The 12,887-nt window shown below is 35.3% G+C and overlaps 1 protein-coding gene across 1 annotated transcript in view; it reads right to left on the bottom strand.

Moving 5' to 3' along the window:
- Positions 1-12,887, bottom strand: part of LRP1 (LDL receptor protein 1) — a 1,646,373-nt gene that overhangs the window by 552,722 nt on the left and 1,080,764 nt on the right. The window contains exon 66 of the mRNA XM_090402369.1: positions 8,946-9,077. Within this exon, the coding sequence (XP_090258495.1) occupies positions 8,946-9,077 (132 nt within the window). The remainder of the gene's footprint in view (positions 1-8,945; positions 9,078-12,887) is intronic.

Genomic DNA, 12,887 nt, shown 5'->3' with positions numbered 1-12,887 from the left:
CTCCAAAACCTCCACATCACCCAATGAAAAAACCAGGAGTTTACAATATTCACTGTTCCTGTGGCATCTGCTACGTAGGCCAGATGGGGAAGATCGGGAGAAATCCGCATGAGCAAACATCAAAAGGATGTATAAAAAAAGAGAGAACATAAGGCTGGTTTGGCATTTCACACTTCTACTGGTCATGATGTACTCTGGGACAGAACAAACATGTCCTACATTGATAAAAACTGTTTCACAAGAAAATTCAAAGAGGCAGCAAATATGATCAAAATTCCTATGCAATGCAACAAAAATCAAGGTTTGATTTTAAATCAAGTTTGGTCAGTGTTTATCAAAAATTTACCCAGTTCAGACCTCAGACAGAGTGAAAGTGAACCATAGAATGCGACATCAAATAGCACTGTTTCCTGTTAACATGTATTAATGGTTGTATAGATCTGTTATTCGGTTTTTTAACGAACTTTTTTGATGTTTATAACACCAACAAATGAACTTGTTTTTTTTTTTGTGATTTCTTATAGTTTGTGCTTTAAACTGTTAGTTATCTTTTCCCCTGAATGAAACTTGTTGAGTTTGTTTTTCAGTACTTGTTTAGTTTTAAAAAACAGTCTTTTTAAATAAAAATGTGGTCACAAAACCGAAATAATTCGATTGAACTTCTTAACCACAGAAACCTCCGCATGATTATGATTCTCCACTTCTAAAAAAAAAAAAAAAAAAAAAAAGATAACACACCAAAACAACAATGATCACATCAGTAAAGCTAATCTATCTCTTATATTAAAGATCTATCCAAAAATATAGATAGAAACCTAAAGATGTACAACATAAAAACTACCTTTAAATCTTCTACAAAACTTAAACATTTATTCAGCATCTGAAGATCACTCTTCTCTCCTCATGTTCAGGGATACCAAATTAAATGGATGTATAACCTTCTGTACACTGGGTTATGTCAGATGTCAGAGTCAAAAACAATCATGGATCCATATTATATATTAGGTTAAATCTGACCAATTATGTATTACTGTCAGCCTTGATCTTGTATATTTGTATCACCCTGATGCAATTTTGTTAATATGTAAATACCATAGTGCTAAACCTAAATTTTATGCATATATGCTGTATTATAATTCCTTTCTGACTCTTTAAGTATTAGTATAATAATGTTTATTTGCAATCTTACCATATATGCTGTATTATAATTCCTTTCTGACTCTTTAAGTATTAGTATAATAATGTTTATTTGCAATCTTACCATAGGTAGATACTGCTTTCCTTGACTTGTTTTGTATATACATATGTTAACCTGTACTGTCATCTATTTATGTACTGCTGAAACCTCTGCAGTAATTTTGTTTATATGTAGATACTGCATTGCTTAACATAAATTTTGTGTATGCATCTTATTTACTACTTTATTTTTCAAATAATCATGTAGTGCTATAGGACACCTTGTCTATTTGTGTACCTTCTAGTAATTCTGTTTATATGTATTGCTAAATTCAGTTTATACTACATTGCTAAATTTAATTTTCATCCATGTATATTATATAACAATCCCTTTTTGCCTATTTTTGTACTGCTATAAAAGCATCTATTATAATTTTACATATATGTAGATACTGCATTTCTTGGCTTAGTGTTTTGTATTTTGTGCATTAACTTATATTGTTAACTATTTTTGCACTATTGTAATAACTTCTGACCTTGTGTGTTGCTGTGCCCTCTGCAGCAGCTCTGTTTATCTAAAGATGCTGCTTTGTGAAACTAGATTCTTGTACAGACATATTGTTTACAATTTTCTGTAAATGCTAATGTTGTAACCTTTAGTATGGCACAATATGACCTTTGTAGTTTTTGCACCAAATAAACTATAAACCAACCAATTAATCTGTACACTGGTGAAACTGGACACAGAGTAGATCAGTGCTTCCCAAATTGCGGGCCGTGGCCCCCTTGGAGGCCATATGTTTTGTTGAGGGAGGCCATGAAATAATGAAAACAAATTTAAAATGTTTTAAGACTAAGTAGTTTTTTTAATCTTAAAAGAAACGTATTTAATTTTTATTATTATTTCGTTTTTGTTCTTTTTTATAATTTTAATGTAAAAAGTCACACACTAGTGTTGGTCCACAAATTTTGCTTCTTGTGTATTTCGGCGATTAATGAATATTAATGAATATATGCTGATTCACAACATAAGTTTCATTTCAAAGGTATCGATAAGAAATACAAAAAATATTACAAATGCAAAATCTTGAATATAAATTGTATTGAATATACATACAATAAATATAATAATATATGTCTCTATTACGATTTTTTTTCAATGGAGGGGGTCATGAAATATTTTAATTTTTCCAAAGGGGGTCTTGGCATCCATAAGTTTGGGAAGCAATGTAGTAGATAACAGAAAAGAAGAGCCTAACCTAATCCACAGTGAAAAAATATACCTTTCTGATAAAAGTGTGGAGACATTTCATATGACTGAGTGGAAAGGCATACAACCCTTGCATCAAATAAGAATCTTTAAAATTTCATTAATAACAGAACTTGGTATGAATGAAAATATAAAGAAGCCAGTGAGACTTTCATAAAACAAACAAATTTAAGGAAAATGATGATCTCAAATTTTCGGTAAGTTTTGGTCAATATATATAAAACCCTCAACAACAAGGGACATTCTTAGATAGACCAGAGTGCCAAACTACAGTTAACAGTCTAATTTATCACTTTGCTTTGGCATGGTTTTGATGTTCACACAAGATCAGATTTCTCTTCTTGGGCAGACTTACACCTACAGACTTTCCTGGCATAGACACATCCCATATGACAAAAGCATATGACTTCTGCACTAATTCAACTCTTGTTATCTTCCAGGATATGGTTCCCATTGAAGAGATCTCAATAAATGTTGAAACATTCTGCATAGCGATGCTGCCCGTAAAGCATAACAATATGCATCTAAGGAAGTGTGCTTTGCATTATTATTATTATGCTAAGATCCCATGGTCACAGACTCATCTAGGAGGTCCCTTTGTCATACATATAATTCAATTATACCATGCATTAAACACATTCAAACTTTCTGCAGACCTATGCTCTCAGGCAACACATTCCAATCATTGATGACTCTCCATTCAAAAAACCTGCTTCCTATTCACTTGCTCACACCCTCCTTATACAGCTTCCAGTGATGATGTCTTGTTTTCCCCCAATCTCCTACCATTTTATGAAAAACTTCTTCAATGTTAATCTTATAATAACCCCATACTAACTTATACGTCTCTTATCATATCACCCCCTCTTCCTTCATATCATTCCTCTTCCTCACTTGGAGGAAGAGGAATGATATGATCTGCATTGTCTCTGCAATTTGCATTGTCTTAACCTTTCTTCATATTCAACATTCCAGAGATTAGAAGCTATTTTGGACCCTCTCCAACATCTCTTCATCCATTTGAAAACCAGTTGACTGACAAAATCTGTATACAGTAGTCCATATGTGGACTAATCAGAACCTTATTCAATGGAACCAGTATCTCTTTATTTCTACAAGTCAATGTCCTCTGCATCATTCCCAGAATTTGTTGTGTTGTCCTCACAATTTTGGCAATATGCCCTCTAAATTTCAGATCTTTATCCATCACCACCACCAGATCATTTATTTCCTCTACCTCCAGCAATATGTCCCCACCAATAATAAATTCTATATCCCATCTTTGTTTCCTAAATTTTGAAACCTTACATTTCACAACATTGAATTGGTATCCCCACTCCCATGCACATTCACTCAGTCTATTCAAGTCTTCTTGTAAGGCCACAACATCTTCTCTACTCCACATAGATTGTTTCAACTTTTCATCATCTGAAAATAACTGAATATTCCCATTCAAATCTTCCCCAATATCATTAACATAGAGAACAAACAGTCCAATGCACTAGTCTAATATACAACCCTATCAGCTCTAGTCCGACTATCAACTTATCGTGCGATAATCTATCAAAAGCTTTTGCAAAGTCTAACCATATTACTGTGTGTCCATTTCCCACATCCAATGCTGTTGTCACCTTACTGTAATAAGTAGATTGCTAAATCATGATTCTCCTTTAGCAAATCCATGCTATCCATCAAAGATAATACTATTGTTGTAAGCCCAATTCTAGATAGTGATTCTTACCAGTCTTTCCAACACTTTAACCAGAACACCTGACACACAGATTGGCCTATAATTTGAAGCTTGAATTCTGTCACCTCCTTTATGAAGTGGTACAATCTTGCCTTCTTTCCACTCCTTTGGCACTTGACCCAATGTAAGATTCATATTAAACAAATATGTCAAGGCACATTCCTGCAAAATATGCAGTGATATATCATCAAGTCCCACAGCTTTATTAATATCAAGTTTGCTTAGTTCCCCACATACCTCTTCCTCACTCACAGTCAGTCTATTCTCTACTGCTCTCAAACTCTCCATGATATCACATTCACATGGGAAAGGCAAGCAATGTTAAGTCAGCAGCCTCAAATATACATGCAGTCTAGTTGTGAAAATACTTCACATGCAAACTGTGTTTGCACTTGGATAAGTTAACAAGTCCAAATGCAAAACTGTGTTTGCAACTGGATAAGTCCTCCTCAATTTATTGAGGTCTCTTCAGTGGGAGCCATACCCTGGAAGATAACAAGAGTTGAATTAATGCAGAAATCTTGTTTTTTCATATACAAGTAATAAACAGGTGAATCATCTTATTATTAAAATCTTACTAAAGTCTAATACATCTTATTAAAATCTATACATATTCAAGATTATCAGTCTGTGGCATTAATGTGTTATAGGTATGATCACCACCACCAGACATGATATTAAAAACTCACTCCTAACTCACTTATTCACATGGATGGTTCTTGTTATGGAGTGCTTAAAGGTCAAAGCTGGATAAATGAGAGATAATCTCCATGTAGCATTTTATGGAAAAGAGAGAACTGACCAGTTTCTGATCTTAATATTCCCTCAACTTCTCATAGTGCACCCCATTAGTAGGTACATGCCTCGATGGTGAAGGAATGAAGATGGCTGACAATTTGGGATTAAGCTGACCAAATTATATTCTTACAGGCTTAAACCAAAATAACACAACGGAATTTCAATTTTCTGGGTGGGGCATCACCTAGATGAACAATGTCCCTGTTGTTTTCATTAGAAAATCAAAGCAAACAGCAAAATGTTCAGCTAGTGGAACAGATCCCAACTCAAAATCAGCAGAGACCAGCAAGACCAGCAGCACCAAAATAAGAGATATCAATGGAAAAGAAATGGATAAGTACAAGCTCAACATAACAGATGTTACAAAAATTAAGAAGGCAAAAACATGGTAAGATGTGAAAAGCAAGAAATACTAGATATTATATTCTTACAATAATGATCAGAGAAAAGAAGGAGTAGCTATAGCATTCAACACTAAATATGAGGAAAATCTTCTTCAATCATTGGTAATATTAAAATGGCGAACTGGACAATGAGATTGACTTAATTGTGCTTATCGTCTCACAGAAGATTCTACCCAGAAATAAGTAGAGGAATTTTTCAAGGTATTAGAGAAGGAAGCTGAACTAAAGAAAAAGGAAAAGTAGGTCCTTTTTGGAGAGCTAAACAACAGAGCAGGAAATGATTAACAGACATATAGAAATATCTTAGGAATTTTTTTTAGAAAAGAGCAAAGCTAATAATAATGATAAGCATCTGCTGGATTTCTATTCAAGACATGGACAACTTAGTACTATCACCATGTTCCAACATAAAGATGTAGAGAAATTCACGTTGAGATATGATGCAAGAAATAAGAAAATTCTCACTGGCTATGCTATTGTTGATAGCAATATATTCATGCTGGTTCAGGACACAAAGGTATACAGAGGATTTAGAATGGGAAGAGTTCACCATTTAGTTTAGAGCAGGATAAAATATTATTTCATACAGAAAAGAAATGTGCAAGAAAGTTTTAAAACTAATCAAAGTTGAGTCATTTTAGATCTGAACTGCAGACTCCAGTGCAGACTTCTGAACAAATACATAAATTTTATTCAATAAAAAGAAAGAAACAGTTTGAAGACAATAACCAAATCTTGAAGATTCATTGGCAAACCTTGAAGAAAACATTGACTGATTCAGCCAGAGAGGATGTGGCTTTAAGTGGACTTGGGAAATTAAAGAGTTAAGGAAAAAAAAAGCATATTGGAAGTTCATGGTAAGTAAGTCAGCTTAGGCATTTAGAGAATACATATAAAAATGTAAGAAAGAAGAGCAATGCATTAAAAATAGCTAAACAAATGTCACGGGATGACTTTGCCAAGAACTCTGAAAATAAATATCAGGAGGGTGACAAAATATTGTGGAAGCTACTGAAAAAGCTTAGAATTTGAGGAATGAAACGTGATAAAGGCGATAAGAAAAGTGAAGATATTCAATGTTCTAGATGTCTCAAAGTAATTAGCCGGCCTGGTTGGCCAAGTGGATAGTGTAACCAATCTCCAGCCAAAAGGCTGCGGGTTCGAATACTGCCGTAGGCATGGCTGTTTGTGATTGTCTGTGAAAATACTAGTAGTGGGTGGTAGATGGCATTGATGTACATGATGATGGTAGTTGCAGTTCATTATAGTTGATGGATTGTGAGTGATGGAGACAGAAAGTTGTAGAGTAAGTGTCCTCCCTCGATGAGTCTTTGGACTCCCTGGAGGTGTCAGATAATAATAATAATAATAATTACTTTGAAAGACTGCTAAATGAAACAAGCAATGATCTAGTTTGGTGGTAAAAAAAACATCCAAAAGGAATGGAATCAAGTGTGTGCATATCAATAACTGAGGTAGAAAAAAGTCATCAAAAACCTCAAATATAGAAATGCAGCTGAAGATCATATATTCAACCAGAAACACTCAGATATGGAGGTACAAAGTTTTACAGTGGCTGCATTGTATAATTTCAGAATGCCCGGTTAAAGGATTGAATTCCAGATGACTAGAGTAAAGCTCTCAAAGTACCATCTATAAAAAGGGAAACAATGTAAGAATTATAGAGGAATTTCCATATCGAGTGGATGTTGACTGATACAATAAGAAGTGCCTTAGAAGAGAGAGAGAGAGAGATCATCATCATTAAATGCAAGGGTGCAGTGCCATGCATTTCCTTCCAGTCCTCTCTGTTGGCAGCTCTTCTTTTTGTTTCAGCACAGTCACATGAACCTGTCCATCATCTTATATTATCAAACCATGTCCTTTTTTGCCTCTTGATTCTCTTCCCATAATCTTTCCTTCCAAACCTGTTAGTGCCCTCTGTCCTGTTGATCCCCTCAATACATGTCCTGGCAGTCTCATCTTTCTCTGGATCATTTCCTGCAATAAAGATTTCTGTGTTTTCATTCTCTTTAGTACCTCTGCATTTGTCATGTGCTCTGTCCATGAGATTTTCAGGGCTCTTCTGTAGCATCACATTTATCTGTTGTCTTACTCTCTTCTTGAATACTCAGGTCTCACTTCCATATGTGAAAACTGGCCTAATCGACACTGAGAAAATATACCTTGCTGATAAAAGTGTGGAGACATTTCATACGACTGAGTGGAAAGGCACACAACCCATGCATCAAATAAGAATCTTTAAAATTTCATTCATAACAGAACTTGGTATGAATGAAAATATAAAGAGGCCAGTGAGACTTTCATAAAACAAACAAATTTAAGGAAAATTATGATCTCAAAATTTCTGTAAGTTTTGGTCAATATATATAAAACCCTCAACAACAATAGTTAAGACCCACAGTGAGCATGGGCTATTGTGACTGTCTTGAGTTGGGAAGTGAATTTCATCACCTGGAGACCTGAAGTGACTATGTGAGAAAAATAAAATTTAATAAAATGCATAAAAAAAATCCTTAGTGTTCCCATGGTTCTAATATACTATATGTGTACAATTTTCAGTGGAGAAAAAAAAAACAGTTATGAGTGTTACAAGAACACTCATAACTGTCTCAAATTTTGTATCATTGGCAAACAACTAAATATTTATTTGCCAAATTAAATGAAATATTATCAACAGATAACATGAACAACAATTAAGAATATGACACTGTTATGCTTCATTATTTTCTTTTTCTGAGACATCACTTATGTTTTTGAGACAAACTGTTTCTTATTCCTATAACTGATTTATTATCCATCAGTCTCTCAACTTGTACATCAATCTATCAAATGAATGGAGCCCTCTGCAGCTCAGTCACTATTGATAATACCCTTAAGGTGGCAAGATCTAGGAATCAAATTTCATCTAGGATACAAAGAATCTTTATAAGAAATTTTCAATTGATGGTGAATTAGCCAGTCTTATATAAAAGTGGAAGATTTATTCCTGCCAGAAACTTGGCTCTGCAAAGCAGGTAAACCAACACGTACAGAACACACAATTTACAAATGTAATATATTCGCCTCACAGCTTTAGTTACTTCCACTGTAATTCACCACCACTTAATTGTAAAATGAATGATTTTGTAAATAAACTTCAAATATATCCCTATATATGGGGGCATCCCTTAAAAACTTTATTCTTAAATATATAGTGCAAGCCTACACACACATGCGCGCGAGTGATGCATTATGCACTTCTTTCCACCATCACCAAGGAAAACAGGTGTCATAGAATTGTTTATCCTATCAAATTAGAAGAAATGTCATTAAGAGAAAATTTGAAAAGAAACTGCCTGAGAGAAGAACTTTATTTGACACAATTGTTAACCACCCTTTTCTGAGACTTGATCATACCAATATAAAGGCAACTGCTATCTTTCACATTTAATATTCATCCCATTAATCTGTTATTCATATTCTTCAATTTTCACATATATTTAACATATTAACAAAGACAGGAATAAAATTACACTAAACTTACGGCAATCTATTTCATCTTCTCCACCTGAGCAGTCTACTCGACCATCACAACGGCTGGATAAACTAATGCAACGTGCTTGATCAGTACCATTTCTTGGACACTTAAACTGACTAGGAAGGCAGGTATGCTTATCTACATGGGAACCGGAAAAAAAAATTAGTTAATTCACTGAAATGCAATTAACATTCCTATTTTCTGTTTATTTCTGGATTAAACTGATATACTGAAACATAATTAAAACTACCATTATTATAAGCTTTTATCACTCCTTGTCTTAGTATCTCCCATAATGCAAAGTACATCTCCTTGCAGAGATGTATAATGCTATGCATTAAGGGTAGGGCCTCTACCCAGACCAGTTTCGACCCTTATTGAATGTTCAAAGTACAGGTCAAACTCCAAAAACTCAGCATTGTTCCCCTCAGTAACAGGGTCACCCTGCCACTGAGAAGAACTCTCAGCGTTGGCTCTACCCTATGGCAGGCTCACCCCCACCACCGAGCATGGCAGCTCATTTGCTCATATGTCATATGAGGGGTAACAGCAACAGCAGTGCCTCAGTTAACTTCATGGGCTACAGCAATGCCATTCATTACCCCCCCCCCTCCTCCAAGACCTGAGTGACAACAGCCGAGCTTCAATAAAAACTTCATGGGCTACAGCATTGCAATTCATCACCCAAGCTTCCAACCAGTTTTGACCTTTATTGAGGTCTTGTCAGTGGGAGACAGACCCAGAGGTGGTGATACCAAGGTGGAAGCAATGGAGAAGTCATATTTACCTAAACGAGTTGCCAAAAGGTGTATCACCTTATTATTAGATTACTCTGGATTTAGAGAAATATGTTGGAAGATTTTTCCCACTTGGTTAGACTATAATAAATTTAGTTTAATCTTTTATCCAAATGCAAGCAAACAAAGTTTGCACCTGAAGTATCTTCAGGACTGAGGTAAACGAAGCTCTCATCACTCCTTGTCTTAGTATCCCCCATAATGCAATGCAAAGCAAAGCAGAGGAGTGATGCGAGCTTAGTCCACCTTTACCACGAGTTGCCTCACTATACCACTTTTTGATATCGATCAGTTAGCCATCCTCTTATCCATGCTAATATTGTATAACCCAAACCCATTTTCTCCAATTTATGCAGCAGTCTGCCATGCTGTATTCTGTCAAAAGCCTTAGCAAAATCCAAAAGTATCATGGTGTATCTATTTCCCCTGTTCTGGTTCAATGGTAACATTGTTGTAGAATGTGAGCAAGTAGCTAAAAAATGATCTTCGCTTAGTAAATCCATGTTGTTCATTGCAAAGTAGAGATTCACTGTCAACCCATTTTTGAATGAGGACCCTAACTAATTTTTCCAAAATCTTCACCACCACTCCTGAGATACTAATTGGTCGATAGTTGGATACATCAGTCTTTGCACCACTCTTGTGCAATGGAATTACCATACATTCCTGCATAATCTTCCATGTTCTGAGACTAATATTAAACATCCTGGTCAAAGGAATGGCCAGTTCAGCTGAACACTCTGTTAGCACACATGCTGATATTCCATCAGTCCCTATTGCTGAATTCTTATTCAGTTTGTGCAACAGCTCTAATATCTCGGCATCACACACACACCTGCATTTCTTCATCTATTGAAGAGATAACAGTGAGTTCAATGTTGCGTTCACCAAGTTGATAGCTTTTAATGAAATGGGCACTCATTAACTGAACAATCTCTTCTGCATCTGTAACCCTCATGCCATCTGGATTTAGAAGAGTTATTCTTTCATATTCATTCTTTCTTTTACTTGCAGCATATCGATAGAATTCTTGTGGGTTGTCTGTCGCACGCAGAGCCAGTTTCTTTTTATAATCAGACTTTGCTTTCCTTACAACAGTAGTGACTATTCTAGCATGCTGCTTATAACGTCATAACAGACGTCATCCTTATGCAAACGGTATTGCTTCCACATCGTCCTTTTCTTATGAATTTCTTGCTTAATAAGATTACACATCCATTTGACTCCTACTCTATTTATTCTTCGAAACCTCGGGACTCATTCTGGTATCGCATCATTTTAGTATTGTTTAAATGATTCCTATGCACTGTCAATATTCTTCCCATCCAGCAACTGATCCCATTCCACTGAACTCAGTATACTGCTCAGTTGGTCATAATTTCCTGCTTTGTAGTTCAGCATGTAACCTTTTCTGAATAGAACATTCATAAACTTAGTCACTTCCCAAGTGACTAAGTTTATGACCACACGATTACTGTCACCAAAAGGAGGCAGAATAGTTACGTCTTTAATGGAAACGCCCTCTGACACTCTAATCAAATCTAACACTCTTTGACCTCGAGTCCCTTCTGTCACATGCTGCTTGAGGAAGTTGTCCCGCAACAGCTCAATAAATGCATTTTCATTCTTCTCATGAAATTCTACTGCTACCCAATCAATATTTGGATAATTAAAGTCTCATATTATGATTACTCTTTTAGCGCTTACCTTTTCTATTTGGTGATGCATTTCTTCATCACCAGCAACTGATCCACCAGGTTTGTAACAACACCCCACTATGTAATTTGTCTTGTTAGATTCTACCTCACACCAGATGGCTTCAAACTCACTGCTACATGAAATATTGTTAGTAGTATTACTACAATCACAGGTCTCAACTCTAACTGGATTTAAGTCATCCGATATCATTAGCAGCACGTCCCCTCCTCTCCTATCCACTCTATTCTTCCTAAAAATACTATACCCATGACACTCGATACCACTTAGTAGGTCTGATTCTGATAGCCGGTTCTCACTAATTCCTACAATCTGAGGTTGCAACATATTGACTAAGGCAACAAACTCTACCCCTTTGTTTCAGATACTCCTAGCATTTGTGTACAGACATAATAATCTACCTGTATGTTCTTTTGTATACTCTTGTCTGTAGTCTGCCTGACAGTTGGACAACTTTTATATCTATATTCTTCTCTAATGTTTTACACATGTAGATATCTTCGCACACGTATGATGGGTCCGAACCGGATGAACACAAACCTGAAATCGTTCTCACCTTGTAAACATTTCCATAACAGAGCCCATTCCCGTCATTAACACAGTCATATATACCATTGTTGCTCTTACACTCACATTCACACCATTCCTCTCTTAATAGTTGGATAAAGGAAATAGTTATGTGATGATTCTGCTGGATTTTGCAAAGGCATCTGACAGAATATCAAATGGAACTCTGTTACATAAATTAAAACACATGGGAATGGATAGGACACTGGCTATGTGGATAAGAGGGTGGTTGCTGGACAGATAACAAACGTGGGAGAGACAGAATCAAGGCGAAAGCAGGTCACTAGTGGTGTGTCGAGAGGTTCAGTGTTGGTACCACTACCGTTTAATTTGTACATAAATGATATGGGAAATAACCTGAATGGAAAACTTCAGTTGTTTGCTGATGCAAACTTGGGGTTCTCAAATTGCAGTTTGAGGTTATATTGTGAGTGGTGTAATTAGCAGTGTAATAGCTGTGTAGGAGCAGTGTAATTTAATTACTTGTGTAAAATAAGTAATTTTTATCTGTTTTTTTTTTTTTTTTTTTTTTTTTTTTACCTTAGGAAATTAAAGTTTTTAGTATATCAGAATAGATTTCTGATATACTAAAATTTAGAGTTTTTTAGAGTATTAGTGTCTTTATAACATATTTTGAATGTAATATTACACCTGTATTTTAATATTAAATATAGGTGTAAAATGGTACTAAAAACACAGAAGAAATGCTAAGAATGCTAACAAGAATGAAATAGTGAACAAGAAGATTTTCCTCACTAAAGAGGATACTGAAAATAACTTAACCTCCAAGACTGCTAGGCTAAAGCAAATTATTAGACAGATGATGAAGAAACTACAGAAAGTCGAGAGGTGTTTAGAGGAACACAGG

The sequence above is a fragment of the Typopeltis vanoorti genome, chromosome 2, assembly GCF_054136105.1.
Source record: "Typopeltis vanoorti isolate ZY-2024b chromosome 2, IOZ_Tvanoo_1.0, whole genome shotgun sequence".
NCBI classification, from domain to species: Eukaryota; Metazoa; Arthropoda; class Arachnida; order Uropygi; family Thelyphonidae; genus Typopeltis; species Typopeltis vanoorti.
The sequence above is the reverse complement of the archived record's forward strand: the minus strand, read 5'-3'. Positions and strand labels throughout refer to the sequence as shown.